Source organism: Candoia aspera, chromosome 13 (genome assembly GCF_035149785.1).
Source record: "Candoia aspera isolate rCanAsp1 chromosome 13, rCanAsp1.hap2, whole genome shotgun sequence".
In the NCBI taxonomy this organism is placed as follows: domain Eukaryota; kingdom Metazoa; phylum Chordata; class Lepidosauria; order Squamata; family Boidae; genus Candoia; species Candoia aspera.
In genome coordinates, this window is record NC_086165.1 from 14768461 (window position 1) to 14794376 (window position 25916).

At 42.6% G+C, this 25916-nt stretch overlaps 1 protein-coding gene across 2 annotated transcripts in view; it reads right to left on the reverse strand.

The window, feature by feature from the left end:
• Positions 1 to 25916, reverse strand: part of AKAP13 (A-kinase anchoring protein 13) — a 119902-nt gene that overhangs the window by 69314 nt on the left and 24672 nt on the right. For both annotated transcript variants that reach the window (XM_063314309.1, XM_063314308.1), the window contains exon 4: positions 5105 to 5186. In XM_063314309.1, the coding sequence (XP_063170379.1) occupies positions 5105 to 5186 (82 nt within the window). The remainder of the gene's footprint in view (positions 1 to 5104; positions 5187 to 25916) is intronic.

Sequence of the window (25916 nt, forward strand, 5' to 3'; positions counted from 1 at the left end):
CACCTTGGAAACACTACTCCTTCTTTCTAGGGAAACATGATTTATTCTTCTGTTTTCATTTGTTTTGTACCACGTGTGCATACATTGTGCAATCCAAGACGATTTCCACCTCTCCTGATGGCCCGATAAATCTCCACCAGCATGAATGTCACTGCAACAAAGCTGGAAGAATGACAAGTTCCCAGCAGAGATGCCATTTACTTCCTGAAAAATGTGATTTATGGGCTGACCTCCCTATAACCACTCCTTCAGCAGAAGAAAGGAAACTTTTTTAATGCACAGTAAAAGGGCCAGGATGGGGACTGGACATGCAGCAGAATCAAGTATGTCCCTTGCCTGCACATGAAACAGAATCCAGTAGTAAAATGACACGGTGCTAGAACAGTCTGGCCTCAATTTCCAAATACAGGTGGGGAAATCTCTTATCAGTATTGTTATATACTCCAGCTTTTAGGATAAATCTTCACAAGGAACTTACTATAACAAATACGAAACAAATTGCATACATTTTTAAAATCTCCCCTATAAGAAAGAACCAAGTCAGCAGACAAAGGGTTGGGTTACAGCAGCCTTTCTCAATTGTTTGACTCTGAAGGAACCCTTGAAATATTTTTCAGGCCTCGGGGAACCCCTGCACATTCAGGCTCAAATATAGGCCAGAAGTTACAAAATTATTCTGTTTGTTTCATGGGTAGGCCTGTATATAGTATGCATTAACAGTGTTCTTAAACTAAAAATAAAGAATGAAACTTACCTCTTTAGTGTGAAGTTGCCTGAATTTGAAATATTTTTTTAAATAAATTGTGATCTCCCAGGGAACCCCTAGGGACCTCTCGTGGAACCCTAAGGTGCCACGGAACCCTGGTTGAGAAACCCTGGGTTATAGAGAGGGCTAACTTTTTTTTTTTTTAATGAAAAAGGCAATACCTGGATTTTGAGCATCATTCAGGAACTTTATTCCCCAAAAGTAGTCAGTGGCAGGACAAATAAGTAAGCGAAGCACCCCCCAAACCCCTTCTATTTAATTTCATGTGCACTGATAGATTAAAGCCATAGTTCCCGTGTTTTTAATAATATCTCCTTTCCTGAAAACTATACCAGACTCTATAGTCTGATGATGACTTTGTAACCAAAGCTTTGGGAATCCACACAAAGTTTAGCGCAACAGGTTGTGCCACTCTAGGCTAGAACCTCTTGCTGATTTAATTCTTTCCTATATAATGGGAATCTCCTTCCTGCCTTTTTTAATATGAGGAAGTCTTAAATGAATTATCCTCCACTTACAGTCTGCAGTGGTCCATCATCATCATCTTATCTTAAGACATATCTGGAATGCAACCGGGGTAGCAAATCCTAATGTTCTAATTTAAAGTTATCCTCATGCCTTTCTGAATAGCAAAAGAGATTTGGTATTTCTGGGTCAATATTCATTTTCTGCCAGTGGCTCTCTCATTCTCTCTCACACACATACACACACCCTATCATGATGATGCTCATGATTCTCTTTGTTGTCTAAAGTAGCATCACACTTATTCTCTGGCTGGGAAGGATGGAAAGAGACCTGCTTTTCTGAAATAGGTGCCCTCCAGGTATGTTGGAATGCAAATCCCAGAATTTGGAGTTATCTGGCAGAGAAAACTGAGGAATTAGACTCCCAACACATGGAAGGTAAACCCTCTAAGCAAAGGCTGCCTCATTAACCCATAAATTTCAGTAGGAAAGGTGCAATATGGAGTTTTACAGAGGGAAGCTGAGTTCCTTCTTGATGTTCACTGATTCCCAGCGAGACTATCAACTGTTAAAATGTGAATCACCATCAAGGGTGTATACAAAATGGGGTAGAGGGGAGCTTTGTCCTAACCTCAGAGGAAACAGCCCTTTGCATCCTATTATTTACTTGCTCTTGGAATTTTAATTTCTTTAATCATTCTCTTTGTCAATTTTCTGTAGATTGGCTGGTAGTTAGCACTCATCTTGGATTGTAATCTCAATGTATCTTTCTGGCTTTAGAATGAAAATGAAGGAGGAAGCTTTCTTGCACATCCTTAATATTCCCCTGGGTTCAGAATACAACTGAAAAAGCAAGAGGTGTTTTGTTCTGATCTTGAATCACACTTCATTTTGGGCTTGGAATGTTGCCACATCCCTAGTCACCGCTGACGTTCCTAGAGACCATGCCGCAACACCATCACCCCCATCTCTTGTGATCTGCCCTCCTTGACACATCATAGAGGTTTGACCGTCAATTTAGGAAATCAGATTTGAGGGAAGACTGTGAAGTGAAAACAAAAATGTTTGCCATAGGCTCCAGATCAAGGAGGAAAAATTCTTTACAATTTTGGAATCAGCTGCTTCTTTTCACCTGAGGGGCTACAGATATTTCAAATTGTTTCATCACAAGCACTTTGTCATCCACTGCAACATTCAGTCAGATTGCTCTATGGGTAGTCAGTCAGCTGATTACATCAAGGCTGGAGGGCTTTTAACTTTTTAACAGGTTCCAGGGTCTGAAGTCACCAATATCACTTTGGAATAGGTGTTTTTAAATCAGAAAGTAGAGCATTAGCATGCAAAGCAACATATTTCTATTTTCCAATAACGTACATTCAAACCAATCAAACAGACATACAGAGGATGACTTTTTGCCTCAGTTGACGCATAGGTGAGTGAACATTAAAAGGGATTATTACATACAAGCCAATTCTTATATTCCAATTCAAACTAGCTCAAAGTTCTTATCCAGCTCAGCCTTCCCCCAAAGGAATTCCAGATGTGTTGAGAACAACACTCCCAAATTCCCAGCCAGCCTTTGAAAATTATGGGAGCTGAAGTCCAACTTATCTGAAGGTTACAATGTTAGAGAAGGCTGACCTGGTCCAGTATCATCTACACTGACTGACAGAAGATCTCCAGGGCTCTGGCAGGGGACTTTCTTACTACCTGCAAGTAAATTAAAATAAGTAAAATCTTCTGTGAGTTGAATAAATTCCTGGAGACTTCATGTAATTTTCTGGGCTTGACATCATTTTCCTACAGGATGTTTTGCCCCCAGCCTTGGTACTTCCTGGAGGTCTCCCATCCAAGTACTAACCAGGCCCAACCTTGCTTAGCTTCCAAGCCCAGACAGATTAGCCAGATGCTGCCACCTCCCAAGACATCACTTGCTACCTGATGCATTTTAACTAGAGTTGCCAGGGACTGAATGTGAGGCCTTTTATATGCAGAGTAAATGCTTCGTCACTGACCAATTATACTTCCCCATTATATCTAGGAAGTACAGAATCTACATAGGAAATAACATCTTGGAAAGGAAAGCATTTGCCCATATTTCATCCTGGCCTGCTAGCTTTTTAATGTATGAATTTATGTATTTACTTAATTTTGTTAGAGGCACTGGAGAAACATGCAATCATATGAGTCTTCCACCTACAGTCTGAAGTGATACAAATCAGCAGTGGTTTAACCAGATTAATACAGAAATAGAAGAACATTACACATTTCAATATAGAGGGCGAATCCTGATTTCCTGCAAAATATCACCTTCCAGGGGAGGCAGGATGACCTAGTGACTCGCTAGGTGGAGTTATATTAAGACAAGCACACTAATCAAGACTGCATTACACGAAGAAAGGTGTTATAACCTGCCAGAATTATTTATTTGTTTGTTTGTTTGTTTGTTTTCCATCCTGCCTTTATCATTTTTATGAATAACTCAAGGCCGCAAACATACCTAATACTCCTTCCTCCTCCTATTTTCCCCACAACAACCCATCAGGTGGGTTGGGCTGAGAGAAAGGGACTGGCCCAAGGTCACCCAGTCGGCTTTCATGCCTCAGGCGGGACTAGAACTCTCCTACCACGCCTGATTGGCTCTTGGGCTGAGAGGGAGGGACTGGCCCAAGGTCACCCAGTCGGCTTTCGTGCCTCAGGAGGGACTAGAACTCCTGGTTTCTAGCCCAGTGCCTTAACCACTAGACCAAACTGGCTATATCATCAGATGAAGCCAGCAGAGGGCACATTTAGCACAGAGACAGGAACATGAGTCACCAATAGAACTACCAGCACTTTGTGGGTGGCTTTTTTCCACCTGGAGATCTACGCTTGATCTTAGCCAAAAGACCGAGAAGCGATTCCACCTGGAGATAAAATGGGCCTCTTCAAAATTCTGGCAACATCAGCAATGAATTTAGCTGATGTGCCCTACAATATCTCAAATCCATCTTCTGCTCCCACTGGTTGTAGCAAGCAAAACACCCTGAGGTCATATCCCAGAATACAAAGATTCCAATTTATGACCCATGACTCCCGTACAACCCTTGGAATCCCTTAAAAGTGTGATCTGCTGAAAAATAATGGCACATTTTCCTGTCAGTTTGAGGCAACAAAAATTGTAGTGTATGCTCCAAATAATCATAAAAGTTAATGAACCTCCCCTTACCAAAAAGAAAAACAGAAAATGCTCATCTTGCCCAGGTATAAGATCTATATCGTTACCTCATTTATTGTGGTCCTTACTCCCCCCCACCCTCACATCCTTTAAGCACACCTCTCTGCCTCCCTACTGCCGAAAGGCTGCCCATTATGCGCACTGCAGGCAGAAGATAAGCAAGAGATGGGTGGGAATATGGGAGAAGCAGAAGGGTGAACCAAGGTGTCACTGACATATATAGTACTATGAAGTTTTTAAAACAAGACCTGTGGTTTGCACAACTATATTTCAGTGACAGCATTTTATAACCCAGCTTTTCCCTACCTGATACTCTTAAGATGTGCTACCATGTCACAGGATGGATAGCAGTTTGGGAGTTGGGAGTCCAAACTTATCTGAAGGGCATCATATTGGAGAACCTTGATTGTGCTCTCCAAGAAACTAACCAACTCAGAAACTAACCAACTCAGATATTGCAGGCCTGCAAAGTATGCATTCCCCAAACACAACATTCTGGTTTTGAGATCCTGTACTGGACAGTAATTGGTAGCTGAGTCTAATGCAGCCTGACAAAAAGATCCTTGTCAGGTGGCCCCACCCTGACCCCAATAAAGTTCAGGAATAACACAACATTCTTCTATTTCCATATGTCAGAGAGAAAAGTATTCCTCCTACCTGCAGAGTTGCAAGGATGTTTCTGCTCCAACAGTAAGGAATCTGGAGAAGGTTCAACAGGACACCAGCTTTCACGGTTGATCTAAGGCATAGAGAGAGAGGTGACAAATTAAGGTGGGAATCCTTTCATGCAGCCTCTGTATCAATGAGCTTTTATCTGAACTTGGCCAGACATCACACACACATGAATCAAGTAAATATTATTGGTCTTTACATGGCATGTTATTCTTGTGCTCCAAAAAACAATAGGTGACACCAGGCCAAACACTAATTTTCATTTCCTTTACACTGAATCAAAAGAGGTATCAATACAATTCCTCTTCTGTCATGCATTTCGTTCGGACACATTATGGGAAGACCTAACTCTCTGGAGAAGGCTCTAATCCTGGAAAAGGAGGGAGGGAGGGAGGAAGGAAGACCAGCGGCAAAGTGGATGGACTCGGTTACAGTGGTGATGAATGCACCACTGGGAGACCTGAAAGACCAAATTAGGGACAGATCATCTTGGAGAAAATCTATCTATGTGGTCATTAAGAGTCAACCACAACTTGATGGTACGTAATCAAAACATGCATTTCATTCCTTTTCCCCCTTCTGTCACACTGAAAATCACAACATGGCACCAACTTCTGGAGATGGCAGAGCCTTTCAAAGGCCAAATGCAGCTTGCACCTGCTCGGGCTGCAAGTGTCTGAAGTCTTTCCTACCACCTGTTATTGTTTAACCTGGACAGCTGAAAGAGAACACTCTCTCCAGCCACTGCTTGAGCACTCTACTCAAGGTAGGGGTGGCCTGAGGTGGTTTGTCCCGGGTCACCTCAGTCCACACCTTATTTTGACAGCTGAAAACCTACCAAGAATCATGTCCTTTGCAGGATTCAAACTTCCAAATACAGTTATAACAACTAATTTCACTCAGAAGGAACAAAAAAGAAGCGGGGGAAGCAGATTATTTTTAACGTTAATTTCCTTTTTAAACCCTGGGGTCCACATTTCCTTTAATCATGTTTTAATTTAGCTTCCAGTGTGCAAAGGACATGCTTTTTTTCCTGTTTGTCAAAAGCTATGTCTGCATTGCACTATGTGCCCCAATTCCCACTTTTGACTTCCAACACAACATGCTTCAGCAAACCTAGTGGCTGTATTCATACAGTCTGCTAAACCTGGTTAATTTAACCTGGGCCAGGTTAAAACAAGCCACAATGCTGCATTGGTGTATATCACACCAAGCCATGAACCAAGTTTACAAACCATAATAGCTGGGTTTACATATTGCACCAAACTACATTATGATTTAATGCAATGTATGAATTGATAGCACTATGCATGCTATCAGGGCAGTGGCAATTACAGGTCCCATATGGAGAGATAATTACAGCATTTTCCCATCCATTTTTACTGTACACACACATCTTGTTCTGACAGCTCTTCAACATCCAGGTTTTCTCCATCACTCAGCAGCTAAAGCTGACCAGAAGAGTGAAGATACTTTTATGGCCACTTTTGTGAGTTAACCACTTCTTCGTTACAAGCATGCAACTAGAATTGCTTTGCCAAGACCACATTGGCTAGAAAGCATGGGAGTGGGCATCTGAAACTTCTGGAAAGCATTGGTTTAGTGATGCTTGCTTCCAGCATTCAAATAAGAACCCAATCACTGTTGTGCATCAGGGGAAAGTGAATGAGACAAAAGTGACTTCAGCTCTCTGATCTTCATAATGCAGAATTTATGAATCAAGAACTGGGCAACTGGAACAACAAAAGGGCAAAACAGAGTTATAATCCATGATTTAGGAAGTCTTGAAAATGCTTTGGCAAAGCTTTGAAGGAAGTCAACTATGCAAAGAAGTGGGGAAACAAATTAGGTGTCCTCCACAGATAGAAAGATAAGGCAGGGCAATTTCTGTCAGGAATAGGGAAATGCAAACTCAATTTTTAGAGGTCAAAGAAAGAAGCAATGGGCTTCAGTTTCAGGAAGCCAGACCATCTGTCCCAATTTACCTAAGAGCCTGGAGGCACCTTTACTAATTGCTGATGACTAACAACATAACTGTTTACAAATACTACTTACAGCCGTATCTGTGCAATGCCCACCATTCAGGATGGAAATGAAAGAGCTGAGTCCCAGGCACAGAATTCAGCTATGAATTTTATCTTTTCTTCCAAAGAAGGGCATTTCTTGTTCTTAGGGCTGCAATGAGAAGCTTGAGAGCCTAAGACGAATAGCTGTTAAACGCTTACACGGGTAGGACCATAATACCAGTGGCAATGAGCATACTGTCTTCCCACCCATGATAATAAATCAGGGTTATGCATGGCATGATGTGATAAATCTTGCAAAATTAAACATTTCTTTCTACACATTTAAACTCTTTTCTTAGAACAGAATCTGGGTTAGCTAGATGCAGAATCCAAACTTTCAAACATAGAGACTGGAGCTCTTCTTGCAAACAATGATACTTCTCCAAATCCAAGCTCAACCAGACTTCTCTCTTCTTTGTGCGAAGCCACAATGTGTTCAACATGGTTTACTGAATAAGCCACAACACCCTAAACTATGGTTTGCCCACCAGAATGGCTGAATACACAGAGGACAATGCTAAATAAAAACCAATCAATCTACCTTAGATCACAATGCAATGGGTAAACCAGATCTTTGGATTCTGCTCTGCTTCCTTTGATTAAATTCCATAAAACTAGCTATTCCAGGAGTTCCTAAAGATCTAGGAGATCTATGTATGACCCCTCCCCTCCAGCCTCCATTTTAGACTATTCCCCATTTCTCTGAATTAATACATCCAAGCCAGATTGTGTGAGCCATTCAGTTGGCTGCCTTCCCCCAGCTGCTGTTCTCTCTGCCAGGAAAGTAAAGCTCTTAAGAGTGACAAAACATTCTCAGACTGCCACCTTACTGTTTGGTGGAGCAGCTACTAATTTTAGCTTTGAAAGTGTGCGTGGGGAAAGGGGGAGAGCGGAAAAATGCCAGGGACCGTTAGCCAAGAGAGGTATCCGCCTCCACACCCTATTTAAAGGCACAACTAACTCCAGATTTCAGTAAGAAAAAAAGACAAACAAGAACACACAGACTGAAAACTTCAGGAGCAGCAGAAAGAGCAGATGATTATTTTTTAAAAAAAGGACCTGGGGAGAGTTACAATGCCATCTACAAAGCAAAAGGCAAAACATATTCCCTCGGCCAGAACAATCCACAGTGGACCTGTGGATGAGGATCTAGCTCTCCTGACAGCTAAGGGACTCATATGCCTGAAAGAATATGGACTGGACAACGCAATTAAGAATTAACTTAGAAAACCACATGCTCACTTTCATTTGGCTTATGCTGTAGAATGGGTTACTGGGTCTCCACTTAGTGCTTTGGAAGGATGGGGTAGGGCGTGGAATTTCGAAAGTGGGTGGGAGGGGCAGCAGTTGCAGTGTTATTTATTTATTTACTTTTATTCTTAAATTTCTCTGCTCGTACAAAACGACTCTGGCAGCTGGGTTATCAAAATAGGATGCCTGTATTAAAATGCCAAGAGTTTCTTTGGGGGGAGGGGGGAGAGATGTTCAGAGGAGGCTACATAACTGGATATGCAAAAAAAAAAAAAAACCCCACAACCACCAAATGGTGGTCAAAATGAAAGATGTGGGTTCAGCTCTTCTCTCTACCATGAAACTCAATGGTGATGGATTTAGCAGGACATAAGCTATGGAAGGCCAACATAATGTAGCAGATCACTACTTTGGGTTCAAATGAGCCACAAACTTGGCTGAGTAACATGGGAAAAGTGTTCCCTCTCGGCCTAGCCCACCTCATAGTGTTGTTTTATGGGTGCAGAAGCAGAGCACAGATTCCACCCTAACGTTTCCTTGAGAAAAAGGAAGCTCAGTAGTATAATGTAAAGTACAAAGAAGATAAACATGGCTAGGCAATTCTCTGATAAAAATATTAGCAGAAACCAACTACCAATTAGCAAACCTAGCTAGCCTGAGAAAAGGATGCCACCTGACAAGAAAAATGTGTGAAGCATAATATATGTACAGCTGGAACAAGAAACTAAAAAAAAATCATGGCATTTGGTTTATCATCACCATTGCAAACATTATTGTACCAATTGAAGCGAATGTACCAGACTTCCTATGCATAGGACTATTCACCCTTTCCATAAAAATGTTTTATTTTCAGTGAAAAAATTATTGTAGAGACATCTAAGCAATTTATCTACACAAATCTAACATATGCTTTTGCTTTCTATGCTGGAAATTCTACACAGAGGTCCTTGGGTATCTAGTGAAACTTACTTCTGAGTAATCATGAGTAGTATTGTCCTGAATAGCACCCTGCTATTCCCTGTTTCAAATCCTGCCCTTGGAAAGAAACCAATTCCTGATGAAATCCAAGTACGCCGTTCTCCAGAAAAGGGAAGAGGAGAAAGCAAGCAAGGACTACCCATGATCTGACCCTGATCACCTTAAAGGGCGGGGGATGCAAGTAGAGATGCAGCTCAGCCAGGGACACAAGCTATGCCATACCTTCAGCAGCACCACCTCTACAGCCTTCTCTTCCTTGGAAATCTCACACAGGCTGTATCGTCTCTTGTGCCGCTCATACATTTTGTCCAAGAAAGGAAAAGGCAGAGAAGAGCCAAGTCAACCATTCACTCCTAGAGAGGGTAAAGCAGTCCAAAATCCTTTCCTGGATGTGTCAGCTGAGGGTCCTTGTGCCTGGGTGTGCTCCCTCTCCGAATTGCAGAGCCCAGCCAGCTCGCTTCTCAGGAAGAAGGAAGAAAGCAGAGCCCAGCAGCGCTCCAGCTGGTTGATAAAAAAGTCTTCTTGGAACACAGGGTCACTTGTGTGGAAGGGAAGAACGGCACGCAGGATGGAGACTCAGAAGGGGATGGTTAGCCAGGCAAAAAGATATTTATCTTAAAACAGAACAGCAAGTCTTCCTTGAAACTTCTCCCCACTGAACATTGTCACGTCTCTTAGTAGAAGAGGATTTACATCCCAGAAAGGAGAAGACGGGGAGAAGCAGCCAGCAGCAAAAGCCAGATGTCCCAAGCAGAACCTTTTCTAGCAGACCAACCGAAAGTAGAAGGAAAAGAAGGCAGGAGAAGACTAAAGCTCATCAACGTGTCTAATTCAAACCAAAGGGTAACAACTAAACCCAAAGAAAATACTGCTGTGCAGGTACGAGAGGAGGGAAGACCAGCCAGTAGAAGGAAAAAAAATTAAAAATATAGATAATAAATGGCCGTCCCAACTGGATTTCTAAGCTTCTTCCCAAAACTGGTCGCCTTTCACCCAGCCTTAAAGGTTGCTCTTGAATCAGTTTTGAAGAAAAGTCCAATGACAGCAAAAGGCAGAAGGTGGTCGGGCAGACACTCCCTCTTGACCCAAGTTCGGACGTCACCGTTTTGCTCACTGCCCCAGAGTTCTGTGAGAGCTGAAAATTTAATTGCAATTGTGGGATTATGATTCATCTCTTTGGAGAGAGGCGGGAAGAGGCAGGGCAGAGTTCTCCTCCTACGGTCCCGATTCATTTGGCTGGAAGGGGGTGAAACAACCCACAAAGAAAAGCTTCAGCTCTCCAAAGGGATGGCTGGCTTTTACACTGAAACTGGGAAAGGGTGGGGGTGTGGGATCAGGGCGAAAGGCTCTAATTGCGGACGTTGAATATTTTAAATACAAGAATTCTGGCCCAGAGCTGTCTGAAATCCAAGACAGTCCTCTGGCTCAGAGCTTCTCAAAACACAGACAGGAACCGGGGAGGGGTGTGGGGGGGCATACTCAGGATTCATTCTGCTTTGAGCGGAGAGAAAGCAACAAAATGCTCGATTGCCTTCTTAGAGGGGAAAAAGTGGTTCCTCCTTTTTGTTCTAAGCCAAGCAACAGAGTTCTTGAAAGGGCTGCCCCCTCCCTTCCCCATCTCTACCTTGGCTTTGGCCAAAGCCCCGTGCCTCTCCTTCTCAATGGCTTATTCACATCGACCCAGCCTGGAGAACACACTGCCACACAGTTTCCTGTTTTCAAAATTATTTGAGTCTTTTTCAACCTCCACCTCGGCCCCTAGTCTCTCAAGAGATGAAATCTTCCTGTAATTCCCCATCCCCCCAAACTTGCTTTAACCCTGATTTTTGGTTATAGATGCCAAAAAAAAAAAAAAAATGCAGGAAAAGTGAGGTTTGGGGAATGCCAAGAGAAACAAATAGGGAAATAGGGTCCCTTTTTACCCTGCTAAGTTACAGGAGAGCAACAATTCAGGCCAGGCAGTGAAGCATCCAGGACTCATTGCTTCTTTTCCCCAAAGATAAAGATAGAACAAGAGGGGGGACTCAAAACACAGCAATTCTGAGGAACTCAGTCCATCCCCATTCCTCCATGAAATGTCCAATTGGCACCTCTCAGACTGAACCTACGCTGCAGATTTTGCATTTCCTCAAACACTGCAAAATCAGTAATTTATAGGACTGTCCTTTGCACAAAACATCTTTAGATCATTGCCAAGGACCCATTCCCAGTGACCCTGGAGCTCCTTCCTATTTACCAGCCTGCTATTCTCAGTCCATCTATTGTTTTAATGTTCCAGAGTACCATCAGATTTGATTGCAGTGGGGCACTGGGGCAATTAAATGGTCAACTGCCTATATTGCAACCAGTGGCACCCAATTTGGCTAGGGTCCACCAAGCAGGGAAGACACCCTCAGATTGCCTTCTCTTCCACTGTTGACCACCAGCCACTTCTGCCATCCCCTTGTGTGCAATATAGGCAAAGCTCAGAGGTGTGGCTCACAAAAATCACTACCTGCACAGGTGGAGATGAGACGGCAGTAACCAGTTACAGAGGAGAAGAGCTATCCTGTTTCTGCTCTATCAGAGCAGCCTAACAAATACTTCCATCTTCTCCTAGTGATTGGTGCCATATGGGAATAAAGGACAAAGTGTGTGTGTGTGTGTGGTCAAATATATAGGTAAAGCTCAGGTGTAGCACAAGTCATGCATTTCTCTCCCTGCATAATAGACTGCTCAGTGAGTCCTGGGGAAAGCACATAGATTTATTCTATTAAAACTCACTTATCACTATCTTTTTTCATTTAAAAATGTCCCTTTTCCCACTCTTTCCCTTGCTGAGTGCTTCTCCATAACATCTGCCCAGTTGCCGTATATGTCTCCATAATATCTGCAAGGCACAGAGGTACTTCCACTTGGTGAGCTGCAGAAGGTCTGAAATGGGGCTGAGTGTGAGGGCTGAGAAGACTTGAGATTCTTGCTGGATTGGCTAGTGGTCATGACAACTATACATTAATAGCATCAGAGGCAGGATGCTGGGGAATGTGATTGGCAGAGGCCCTTCTGTCCTACCTGGGTGCATCTTACTGGCCATTGTGGGAAGAGAAAGCTGGATGAGACAGATCTTTGGCCTCGTCCATTCCCTGAGCATGTCTGATATTATTACAGTGAAAAAAGTGGCAGAGATCCTGTCAGAGAATGATTAAGATGGTAAGTAAACAGGCGGATGTTCCATAATCTGATTTCAATGGGGGGCAAAGTATGGGAGGAGTATCTTCCTTTATGATAAAAAATATCTTGTAGAGGTTCAAATGCACCATGACATGGAGGAAATAAATTAACTCTTTCTGCATGGACTGCAACCCCCTTAAAACCTTACAACAAGATAAATACCCAAGTTCCACTGGACTAATTCTAGGATGCAAACACACACACACACAATATGAAGCATTAGACATATTAGATGCAGTGAGAGCTAGTCATAGTTTCTGAGTGCTGCAAAAGCCAGATGCTGTAGGCAGGCACCAAAAACAAAGCTGGAATAAACAGTTCAGTGTATAAGGGCTGGATCAACCAGAAAGTTCACTAGGTGGGATCTTGCTAGAACACTGCTGGGACTTCACATCTTAGCACTAAAAATGCAATTTGGAGTGCTCAATTGACAAGACATTAGTCAATGACTGCACACAATATCATACTTCTTTAAACCATGGTTTGCAGAACAACCCAAAGGAGCCTGGTTCACATACAATGCAAAGTCATAAACCATGACTTTCCAAGCCACAATCGTTGGATTCATATTATAAAAAATAAAGCCTCCTTTGAATGAAACTTGATTCCTGGTAACTGCATCTGCACAGTTTTTGGTGGTTTGTGGAAGGGGCTTCTCATTGCCCTTTTCTGGATTTTTTTTTTAGTTCTCTCTAGCCTAAAGTCCTAAGATACCATACTGGTCACCCATCTAAGTATTAATCTGGCTGTAGAGAACCAAAGAGATGACCTTGGAGAAGGAATTCAGAGGTTGTTAGGGAAACACCAGGTTAAGAAACACCAAGAAACATGTGTTAAGTCAAGAGAAGTGGGAGAATGTTGCAAAGAGACTCAGACTAGACCACCCACCTCCACTTCTATTTCCCTGGGGTATAAAAGAGTTGGAAGGGAAGACATGGACTTGGAAGATTTTGTTATCACAGCCTAACTCAAAATAGTTCTAGTTTTCCTATGGAGTTGGTTAGCTGATCTGGTCTACCTTGAAGGGCTGACATTGGCCCAGCCCTGCTGGGCTTCCAAGACTGGATAAAGCCAGCCAGGTGTTGCCAGCTAGTGAGACATGTATATAAGCCCAAACCAGATGTATTATGGCTTAGTGAAATTTGTGGATCTAACAATTCCTTCTAGAGGTTATATGGAGCCATCATGTTTATTAGTCATTGGCTGGGTTCACCGCATCATATTCAGTCATAATGTGAATTGTTTGGTTTTGGTTTAGCAGTGTATTTGAATCCGGCTGTTGTGATTTGACATGGAGGACAAGGGTGGGGTCAAGGGAGAACTAGTCCCCAAAGAGGCCTCACTCACTGGTTCATATGTTACAATAAACCAGAATTCTCACAAAACAGATGTGTCTTTGCTCACTCAAAACACATCTGTTTTGTAATTAAAACTCAAAATGGAGATGTTTTGGGTTCAAAATGCTTTAAATTAAATTTGCATCACCCTATTTTAACAAGTATTCCTTGATCTAGTGGCCTTCAGCTGTGTACATCCAATGCACTAACCCCAAATTGAAGAATTTATTCAACTGCTCCTCACTAGTTTATTTGAGCCCCTGCAGGCCCCCAGATCTTGCCCAGAATTTCAATGGCACAAATTTTGATCAGAGCAGCAGAACTTCCTGCCAATTTTCAGCAAGAAATTTAAGTAATTGGTGGGTTAAGCCCCCATCCAGTTGAGAATAAACATTGTACACTAGGAGAAAAATGTACATTGGCATCAGAAATTCTGTGGCACTTTCTGGTGATAATTATCATGCCTTGCCAAGTTCCACTTGGGTGCCAAGTTCCCCTTGGGTGACCCCCCACAATGTTTATTGAACAATATGGTTCTGGATACCAAACGATGGTCAAATGCAATACAATGTGTAAACCAGGCCATGGCTTTGTCATTTCCATCTTCAGGATTGAAGAAGGAAGGAAAGGAAGGTACCAAATCAATTGAAGGAGACCTGAAGAGGTAATTTAAAACGGCCCAGTCTTCAGGATCAATTGCATCTATTCCACCAAGAGACAATGAATGCACATCCCACAAGTCACTGAAATAAACTGATACAGCCTCCATTCTTATATGAGGATGTAAAATGCCCAGCCTAAGGGTCACAGTCAGATCATCAGTATCCCTTTTGCAACCGCCAGAGAGTATAGAGGAGACATTTTCAACCTAGCTTAATTTTTTAGGCACATAGAAGGTGGGGGGTGTGTGTTAATTTTGCAGAGGCTTAAAGTACCAGCTTCATCTCTTTACAACTACGGTATCAAGCCTGGAGCAGCCATCCACCACTGAGAAGCAAGATTCTCAGAGTTTTCTTTAACCAGATTTATTGACAGGGAGAAGAAAATTAGGTTATAGAAATCTGTGCCACTGGATGTTTACTCTACCACCCAATCTATCATTAAGGTTTTTTATAGCAGAGCTTTTTTGCTTCCAACCTCTTTTCCAGGCTCATCTGGTACTTCTCCTACAAGAGTCCTGGCCTCATCCACTTTTGGAGTTCAGGCCTGGTTATATCATTCAAAGCAACCCTTAAGCTGAGGGAAATTGAGCTCTACTTGATGCTAGAGAAAGCACACTTATTCATACTGGTTCTTACCTTCTGCTGGGACCCCAAGGCACAGGCTCAGCCTCTTGACATGGCACCACTAAGGGGTTTCTCAGTTTTTGCAAAGGATTGCTTGGGGGGTGGGGGGGAGAAGAGCCACTGAAGGAATGGAAGCATTTCAAAAATAATAAAATGAACAGTTTACATTTATGTAGAAAGGACTTGGCCACAGTGAAAGAGTGGTGATAGATGAACGCAGCCACGGATTTGACAACAAACTATAGTTTAGTGTGGCATGTCAATGACAGGTTATCCCAGCCTAACAATTCCTTACACAGAGGAAGTTGATTTTTAGCATATGTTACTGGATGAATGTCACCTTCTTGCCTTCGGTGCTTACAAAGATCACATAAGTGCTCATTGGTTCATGACAATATATTACTGTGACATAGGTAGAGCTTTCCAGAAAAGGATGGAGCTTATGAGGCATACAAGGACCCAACTGAGGCACGAATACAAAGAACTTTACATCCAGATGAATTTATTAACACTCTAATGCTACAGTGATTCCACTCTGCTTAGAAAGCTCAGCACTCAGAAAATCTTCGTCAATATTCTGCTTTCTTATTTTCACATTCGGCCTACCCACAGTTATGGACTTCTTCTCAACCCAGTGCCTCCCAGTTGTATAGAGGACTTCAATTCCAATAAGTCCAACTCATGTTAGCCATATTGAGTGGAAATTCTGGGAACTATCATCCCCATACTTTTGAAGAGCAGAAGCCTACTTGGACTCTCTGAAAAAAAAAAAAAACACAGATGGACAGGATTACACCACCCTTCGGCAACTGAACACAGGCTTTGTAAGTAGAGGGTGCCACTTTCAATCCCCCAAAGCCAGGAAAAGAGCCCCAATTGAAATCCTGAAGAGCCATTGCCAGTTGGTGTTAAGCTGTACTGAGCCTTGTGGATTAACAGTTTGACTTGATATAAGGCGGCAATCTGTGCTAACATGCAAATGGATTGACCAGCCCATCTTTTCTAGCTCGAAGCCTACTAAATCCTCCTGTTGACTACAACCCAAACTCTTGGAAATCTAGAGGTGCTTGCACCACAATGTGCACCTCTTGAGGTGGCTGTACTGCAATGTGCACCTCTGGAGGTGGTCGCACTGCACTGCACTGCACCTCCAAGCATGGCATACAGTATGTTTTCTCAGAAGCTACAAGCTGGACTGGATATACATCAAGACCTTTTCCTTCAGCATGGTCTGAGATCTGGCCCACAGTGGGACCTGCCAAATTCCAAAGACCCCAAGTTTCCATACCACCCCTCCTGTCATGAGTATGGATGGTGAGCAGGAGGGGGCCCCTATCCAGGGGGGAAAACGCATGTGTAGTTTAGAGGTTTTGAACTGTCCTTCAAAGAAACTCAGAGCAGACCCACCTTGAGTTTTGGGGTTTATCTGTCTGGGTTTTCCCACGCTCCTTCAGTTTGGTAGGATTTTCTGTCTACAATAGCAATTAATAAAACACTAGAGAATTTCTCCTCGTCTCGGCATGGTCTTTGCTTAGTCAGGACACCTCCAAATTCCACCTCAGTTCTCCTAGCATGCCTAAATACTCAAACTGAAGATCCAAGCAGTATATGCATTTAAATCAGAGCACCCTTGGTTAAGTTCTGTATTTGCTTCCATTTCTCAAGGCTTCAGCTACACATAATCACTAATACCAGCTGCCTCCCCAGCTTGTTCTAGGGGTTTCACCAGCCACAATTTCTTTCATGCTGTAAACAGATGTGGTGAGAAATAGCCAAATTGTTTGCATCCACTGTTCGACCTGCTCTGCTTTTGTGTAGGTAAGAACTTTTTTTCTGCTTTAAACTCATGGGGTTGCTAGGAATATAAGAACCACCCAGAAAAATGGTGTGCAAATGTCTCAAACCAAGCTATTACCAATCTGGACATAACTGAGTTCCTGGGGGAAAGAAAAAGCTGGTGAATCATAAAAAAACATTCACACAATAGTTAAGCTTGCTTATAACCCAAAGACAAAGAGCTTCAGTCTTCCATCCAACTCCACAGGAAAGTGAAGAGACAAGGTATCTGTCTGTCTACAGGAGCATTTTGTATGTTTTGAAAAAGATGTATTTTGTCAGTTCGTTTGCTGCACAGTTCCATGGCCTGGTCCATTACATTAAGCCATGATTTGTCTAACCATGACATAATGAAGAAAGCACAATTTTCAGCCCAGCATTATTCTGGGACAGCAATGCTCAAAATTGCTGGAGGGCTCCTGACTGAGGAAGGACTGTTTTTTTCAGGGAAACCTGGTGATACAAAGGACTCCAAAAACGACATCAACATCGCCTGCTAAAGAGATGCTTCCAAGCTGCCTTATTAAAAACATCTGGAAGAACTGCAGGGCTGTGTGCTTTCCAGAGTTTTTGGTGATGCGAACCAGCCATTTCATTTCCAAACCAAAGTCTGGGGCGTCCGTTTTTTAAGACCCCCCCCACACTTTTTTCCAGCCAAACTGTGCTGTGGCTGTTCCAGTTCAACCCTCCCCTCCCTGCCTTCCCCTTCCACTCTCTGACCTTTTTAACGACAAGGAAATCATACGTCGCACAGAAAACAGAGAGCCCCTTTGATATCTGTTTCATATTAGGCTAGCCGCATTGCTATGAAAGCTTGAAAAATGATGCAATCTGGAGAAATACTGTGGCACTTTCATGGCCTAGGCTGTGCAACCCGACAGCAAATGGATTCATGAAGAAAGGCAGGGCAGCAGTAGATTGGCTGAGCTTTTGAACCAGAATCAAATCTGAAATCAGGAGATATGCTCAGAGCTATCCCGCTGGCCCAAAGTTAGAATCCACTTCAATAAACAAGGTCCCGTGATAAAGTCATGGTTTACTGTCTGTGTCACAACCACCTGAGCAAACACAACACACAAAGACACAATTACAACAACCACGTTTTGCTTAACTTGTGTGAACCCAGCTGGGGAGAAATATCTCATCAAGGCAAAGAAGAGCATGCCTCTTTCCCATCCCCAACTTCTCTGCAATTCACAGCAAATTTGAACGAAGGAATGCTTTATGCTGGGTCAACATGGAGATCTGCATTAGCTACTGGGCAAACAATTGCATGGAACTTGTAATGATTTTAAAGTGTCATTTCAAGGAAAATCTCATTTGCGGTGTTCACATGGCACACCAAGCTACAAACTAGTCAACCTCATTTTAACCAAGTCTGTTACATTTACCCAACCCATGCAGTTAATCTATGGTTCACTATTTTTTACCAGCTGGAAGATTGGATTACCTAGTTTTAGTAAGGAATAGTTGAGTTAACTATGGGTAAGCATGTCTTGCAAACACACATCCTGCTTTGTTCACAAAGGAGTCCTACCTTTCTTTCACACAATTTCTGTAGCTTTGAGAGATTCTGATGGCTTTTCATGATGCATCTTGAGTTCAAACCCAGGATCCTGGTTAAACATCCAGAGCTTTGCAGTTATAGTACTTGAAATGAAATTATGCCGGCTACAGAACACCATCTAAACTGCCTGCAGCAGTATCAATAGATAACGTAAGGCAAGCAGATTTCTGGGGAAGGTGGTCTGCTAGAACTGGTCATCTCTATGGATAGATGTCAACTAACTTCCAAAGAAACTGAGATTTATCTTACAAACCAAGCCCACATGTTTATAACACCCCATCTGCCAAGCAACCTGCTGGTTGGGGTTTCTCCTACATGGAAGCCCTTCTGAGGAGGCAACACAGAACCTGTGTGAATGTAGGCTCTTATTTAGAACTAAATTCCACTGGACTGGACTGACTGCCAAGGAAATATGCTCAGACCGAAGTCCCAAGAAACATTTGGGCTTGGTTGCAAGGAAGCAGTGGGAGGAAAAAACAAGTAACTGAACAGCAGGCAGTCTCACAATGTTGTTCTTCAGGAGTAGCAGGGTACACCTTATGTGTGTGTCTCTGAAGACGGAAGTATCCACTGCATATCGGCTGAAGGGACAAAACTCACTTGCTCCATATGCCAGTTTTATTCGGGCCAACTTTATAGAACTTTAGGGCTAGAGGCTAAGCAACCCATGTTGCGCTATTAGCTCTTTGAGAATGAGGCCAGGGGACTCTACAAATGACCACTGTGGCTGCATTCTTCATTCAGATCCCAACCATCAGTATGGCTGTGGATGGTGGGAGCTCCAATCTCACAGATGGGGGACAGCAGGCTAGGGAAAGCTGGCATAGGCAACAGCTAGTAGACAGAGCCATAATTAATATACTCTTTAACAGTTTCAGCATCTTCATTAGATAGAGTTCAGAGGCAGACTTTTCTGTTTCAGTAAGAACAGTACTGCCACTGATGCAATCTAGATGCCACCTAGTGGCAGACATCACTTATTTGCAGAACAAAGGAGAGAGGAGATCTAGGTAACAGAGGAGAGAGGAGATCTAGATCATCTTGCTGGACCCTCCCCAAACTCGGCAGCCTCCAAATAAGTGGACCAAGTCTCAAAATCCTCTGTAATGGCCCTATTGGCTGGGGAATTTTGAGGGTTAGTCCAGGGAGGTGGCCAAGATACTAGAAGCTGATCGTGACTGATGAAGAATTTTGGAAGTCAGCTCAACTCACCTCACAGTGTTGTTGTTGTGGGGAAAATAGGAGGAAGAAGAAGTATTAGGTATGTTTGCCGCCTTGAGTTATTTATAAAAATAATAAAGGCGGGATAGAAAAATAAATAAATAAATAAAGACCCAGAAGGTTAGACTTTCGTTTGTGCCATTCTGGTTAGCTTGAATCAAGTTATCTGACTGTACTCCCCTGCCCCACCCCGAACTAACCTGGCTATGAGAATTCGTTCTGTTTCTCAGGGGCTCTGTTTTCCTCAGCACTCAATGCCTCTAACTGAAGAGATTAAGCACAGTGTAGAAACTTCATGGAAAAGAAATATGTTGGGGAGAGTAGCAAAGATATGTAAGACGAACCATCTCATTGGAAGTTTCTGCCAACTTCAGTCAATTCATAAAATGTTTAATCCCTTCCTCTTCTTCCCCCCCTCCTGCCGATGCATTCATATATTTTTATTCCAAGGGGGTTTTCTATACTTCCTGCTGGATTGCCTGTAAAAATTCTGAAGGGGGAAAAGTGGAATAGTACTAGCAATAATAACAAAACAATAACAACATGATTCTTCTCAATCTAAGCAGGCTGAAACAGAAGCCATTCAGTTAAAAATAAAAGCCTGTAAAAGCATCCACCGTCCAACAGCATTTTTTGCAGTCAAAAACTTTTGCTTCATTGCTAACAAAAAGGGACAAAGGGGATCAAGATGCCAAATTGTTTGCCCTTTCAAAAGAGAGAGAAAGAGGGTTTGGGGATGGCAAAAGCTCCCCTGGACTCCATCCATAATTGGAGCAGGCCTGCAATTAAAGCAAAGAAACTCTTCTACCCCACAAAGCACATCAACAATGACAAAACTAATTGACCCTTTTTAGTTCTGCTTGTTTGCAAGAGGAGGCTGAAAGTCAAAAACTCCTCCAGTAGGAGATATTAAGCAGTGGAAGAATTTTTTAAAAATTCTGCTTTTTAGAAAACTGGTAGAAATAAAGACCAAGCAGACAAGACACAACTCAGCTCTATTCAATATTTTTTTAAATGTCCTTCCTACTTTTTCTTGACCATCCGGACCGCTAATGGACAGGCCTTGCCACACCACTTGTAAAACTTATGCTTAAAATCTTTTGAATGGTTAAACACCTCCAAAGAATGACATGCTGGGAGAGCCTGGAACATGACAAAAAATTCAGCAACTCCACTTTTGTAAACCGGTTTCAAATGCAGGAAAAGGAGACAGCATCGCTTCAGCACAAATGAAGTGCTGCATTGCCTAATATCACCAACACTGACTATCAGAAATTGTCCGTGATTTCAAGCTGGAATATGTTGCAGCCCTACCCGACCTTTCCTGATAGGAGATCCCACAAGGTATAATTGGAGACATACTCAGGACCTTATACCATTTAAGCCTAAGAAATGTACAACTTTGAAAGTTGCCTCCAACTTAACCAAAAGAGGCAACAGGGACAATCTGCTTTCAAAATTACTAGCCAAAAGGAGTTTCTCAAGGTGTGGTAAGGAAGCCCCCAGATAAACCATCAGAAAATTGATTTCAGTGAAATCAGCAATGTTACGACAAAAATATTTGGAAGGTAGACCAGACTAGAGGAGATTCCAAAGCAAACCATGAAAAAGGAATTCTTTCTATTTAAGGGCTGGTTAATTAGCTGGTCGGCAACCCGCTTCTCATCTCTACTTCCGTATGTGGCCAATTATTCAGGATCAATCTTGGATGTTTCTGAAGTCTGTACAAAACAACACCAAATGAGTGCTTCAAAACATTAAATAAAAACATAATAATGCATCCCATATGAGGATAGTGGCATTATTCCCTGGATTCCTAAGAGGATCATGTTCTCCTAAAGCAGCTTATTTGGGGCAGATGCTTCAGGGGGAAAATCCATCAAAAGATCCAAACAATTAAACTAGAGATAGATGATTGACAGCCCAGAGGCTTGTTGCAGTCCCCAAAGCAATTTCACCTGCACCCAATTTTTTTCTCAAGGCTTTTTATAAGAAACTCATCTCCAGACTTCCTTGTAAAGAAATCACTTTTATAAGTATAGGATATGGTATAGACATAGTTTTCAAATGACTGTTTTAATGGACTTGTATTTTAATGTACTTTGGTTTTATTAAGTATTGGTTTGTTGGCCATTTATTGGTGTAAACCACTATTAGTCTTTAAGATTCAGTGGTATATGTATTTAATAAATCAATCAATCACAGGGCACAAAAGTACTGCATACTCTAATACTACCTTCTGCAATCTGATGTGTCCTCTAGATGTGTTGGGACAACCCTGACATGATAGGTCAACATGCTGGATGAGCATTCTGGGAGCTGTCCAAAAGGGCTGGAGGGCACCAGGTTGAGGAATATTATTCCAAGGCAATATCATGTGGACTTTAAGGCATGTAAATGCATGTGTTTGTACACAATGGGATTTCTCAGCCCCAAAACTGTGAACCTCTTCTAATTAAGGAGCAACAAACTTTTCTTAGGGACTTGCTACCTTTAAATAAGGTTATACTTCAAGAAGGCTGCTAAGGTTGGTTGACTAGACCTGCCCTTTTATATCCAGTGACATTAGTCATACGTAAAAGACATGGGACAACATCAGCATGGATAACTCAACCTGCCAAACAGAAAGTTGTTGTTTCCTAGTTTTTGCATTATTCTAATTGCATTAGCAAAATATGCGTTAGGGTAAAAATTACTTAGAAATAAGCTTAGGATTAGGCTTAACTCATTTTACTAGACCTACAATCAGGCATCTATGGCCTCCTAGCATTTCCTTTTTGGCATGATGGGAAATAGAAATATATCATAATATCATAGAAATATTAAGGGAAACAGCAGCAGATGGCAGCACTGTCTAATTTCCTGCCTAGACTTTCTCAAAAAGAGTGCTGTCCTGCCTGGCTGAAAACAGACTCTGCTCTATTACCAATTTCTCTCTTTGCTTAAAAAAATAAACAGGAGGAAAGGGGTCTTCTCACATAGAAATCCAAGACTCCCCTTAAAACCATGGTTCTCTTGGCACTTGTTGAGCCTGCTTAGTGAATTAACTCTTTTTGGGAGTTCACACAATACCATAAATTCAATGTGTGGGTTGGGTTTGTTTGTTTACTTACAATATTTGTAAATTGCCCCAATCAACTGAAGTGCTGGGCAGCGTACAACAAAGAAGAAACCAACAACAAAACAATATAGCCCCAAATAATAAATAATGCAATAATACCTAGCTACTGAGATTGCCCATGATCAATCAACACCAAAGGCACATTGGAACAAGATGCTTCCAACAGTTCTTAAGAGAAGTAAGCAGGGATGGGGCAAATATACCTCCAGGAGAAGAATATTCCAGGACAAGGAAGCTACTACTGAACAGGCCTGCCACCTGGCCCTGAGTACATCTCAAGGAGCGGAACCCTTGGCAAGACTTCTCTTAGACCAGATGTTTAGACCAGATGGGCAGATTCAGTTTTGGCAAAGTGGTTCATAGAGGCTATACATGGTACACCTCCTTCTCTTATTTGTTTGCACTCTCAGACTAGAGAACTACAGGTGTTTGGGCCTCATATTAGAAGCCTCAACACTTCCCCCTCCCCAGGGGGTTGTATAACTTAGCATTACAATGGTTACATTCACTACTGAGCACTAGGAAGCTTTATATGACCAGTTTTGTTCTGGTTCAAAGTCATTAGGCATAGGTAGCACCAATGTTAGGTCTACATGTTCATCCCTTTACCAGGATTTGTACTCAGAAACCTTGCACTTTGATATCTATATTGCAATGCCTTCTGCTTTAAGAGCTATCTTTGATCTGGGTGTCAGCAGTTTATAGGAAGGGAAGCCTACAGATGCAGTAAGTGGTTCCTGATGTATTCCAGAACTGTGCTGTATCGGACTTTATAGGTAAAAACCAGCACTTTGAAGTGGCCCTGAAAGCTTACAGACAGTTAAGAACTCTGTAGCAGCAAGTAGGATCGAAACAACCGCACAACTCTCTGAGCTCTGATTCATAAAACGCAGTAAGAAAAATGTTAACGTGACAAGAATTCCAACCAGTACTTTTGCTTTCAAGTGTGAGCCTTATATATAGGCATTGAAAGCAGTCACTTCTAATTACCTTTCTGCAGCACTTTTGGTGGACAGGAGCTGACACCTGTTGCTTCTGGGAATGTCCACTGGCTTGAACCTGAGCTATGCTTAGACAATGGCGACCAGACTCTTCATCAGTTTGGGAATCAACCTTCACAGGGGCAGCCAATGCAGTTGCCTTAAAACTGGTGTTATTTTGTAGTATCAGATGCATCACGTTAGCAGTCTGGCTGCCACCTTCTCTACCAGCTGCAGTTTCCAAGTAGTCTCCAAAAGCATCCCACCTAGAGTGCATTGCAGTAGTCCAACTGCATGGCGGTGAATCATCATGGGCATGGTGAATCGCTGTTGTCATGTCTTTCTGTAGGTTCACACAACATGGAAAGACATGGAAATCAAACATACCAAGGTGAAAACTAACCAAGCACATATTGTGCATATGCAGCTACTGCATCTTTCATTGACTTGGTTAAGTGTTTAAGTGTGTTGTGTGTACAGAGCCTCTATGTTCCTCAATGCTAAAAGTTATGGATTTTGACTACTACTACCCCACCTCCTCTTTCAGTGGAAGTAAGCAATCTCCATAGATGGCACCAAAAAGCCAATTGTGACAGCACGATTTCCCCCCCTTTTTGGCTGTAAAAGTGGCATTGATGCTACCATATTGTTAGCTGCCACCATATCAGAACTTGGCGTTCTCCACCACCACCATCACCCAAAATGGTTTTCAAATCAGACTTAGCCATGTAATGGTGGCCTGCCCCTGTTCTGCTGGGAAAGTAAGAGCATAAAAGAAAAAAAGCACATACATAAGAATAGAGCACCACAGACTTCCACAACACACTTATTCTCCTGATCTATGGACCAGCCCCCCAATCTCAGCAACAGTCGTGGTGGCTAGGAAATTCTCAGAGTTAAAGGAAGGGACTGAAACTGGAGGACCCAGCAATGGAGGGAGGGAGGGAGGGAGGGAAGGAGGGAAGGAGGGAGGGAGTTGCTTTGAAAGAGGAAAGAAGTGACTAAACCTTTCCGGATGACAGTAACAAGTCCCAGCTGTCTACATTCATCAGAACTTGCATGTCAGATAATCATCACTCAGAAAAACCAGAGAGACTCTAGGGTGCCAGGCATCAGATTAAAATCAGAGGAGGAAAAAGATCTATCACTACACTTCCTTGCTAACATTATCTGATACCACTAAAAAAAAAAAAAATCCACATGCCAGCAGAGGAGGAGACTACCTTTGCAACTGGGCAGATGCTCAGGCCAGTGGAACACAAAGGAGCAAGAGATGAGCCAGATTAAAATCTCAGTTTATCTAGAAAGAAGATGAATGATTGGCAGCCAGAGAACAAGCATACTCCAGCTGGGTTGGACTATACCTCCCAACCTCCCCGTGAAATAGTATTCTGCTTGTGGGGAACTGAAACCCAAAATATCTGAGAGCATCAGGCTATCTACACCAGCAATAACACCTCAGCTTAGCTCACTCTGCAGGACTGTTGGTGAAGGTTACCTTGAGGGATGCAAGGAAAGGAAAGGGAAGAATGAATGGATATAGGCTGCCTGCCCCACACCAGTGGCTTGGGAAAAAGGGCAAAATAAACATGAAATGAAATAATGTAGAGGCATGCCCAGATCAAGAGCCTGGCTGTGAGTTATGGTGACATTTCTGGAGGAAAAGTCCTGATGTTAAGCAGACCAGTGCCAGGTCTCTGAGCTCATAAGCCTGCCTGTTTCCCATCTTCTGGGTGAGAACTGTCACTCTCTAAAAGGGCTGGGGCAGTGGCACATATTCCCTGATATGCTGAAAGTGCAGGAAGGTCAGAAGGACAGTTCCTGTTAGCATCAGAGGATGCTTGCATCCCTTTTCATATGTGATCTGCCTTTTTTAAGCATTCGGACCTAACATGCAGTAGAGCATGCCAGATAATGTGCCAACAACTGAACTCTTGTGGAAAA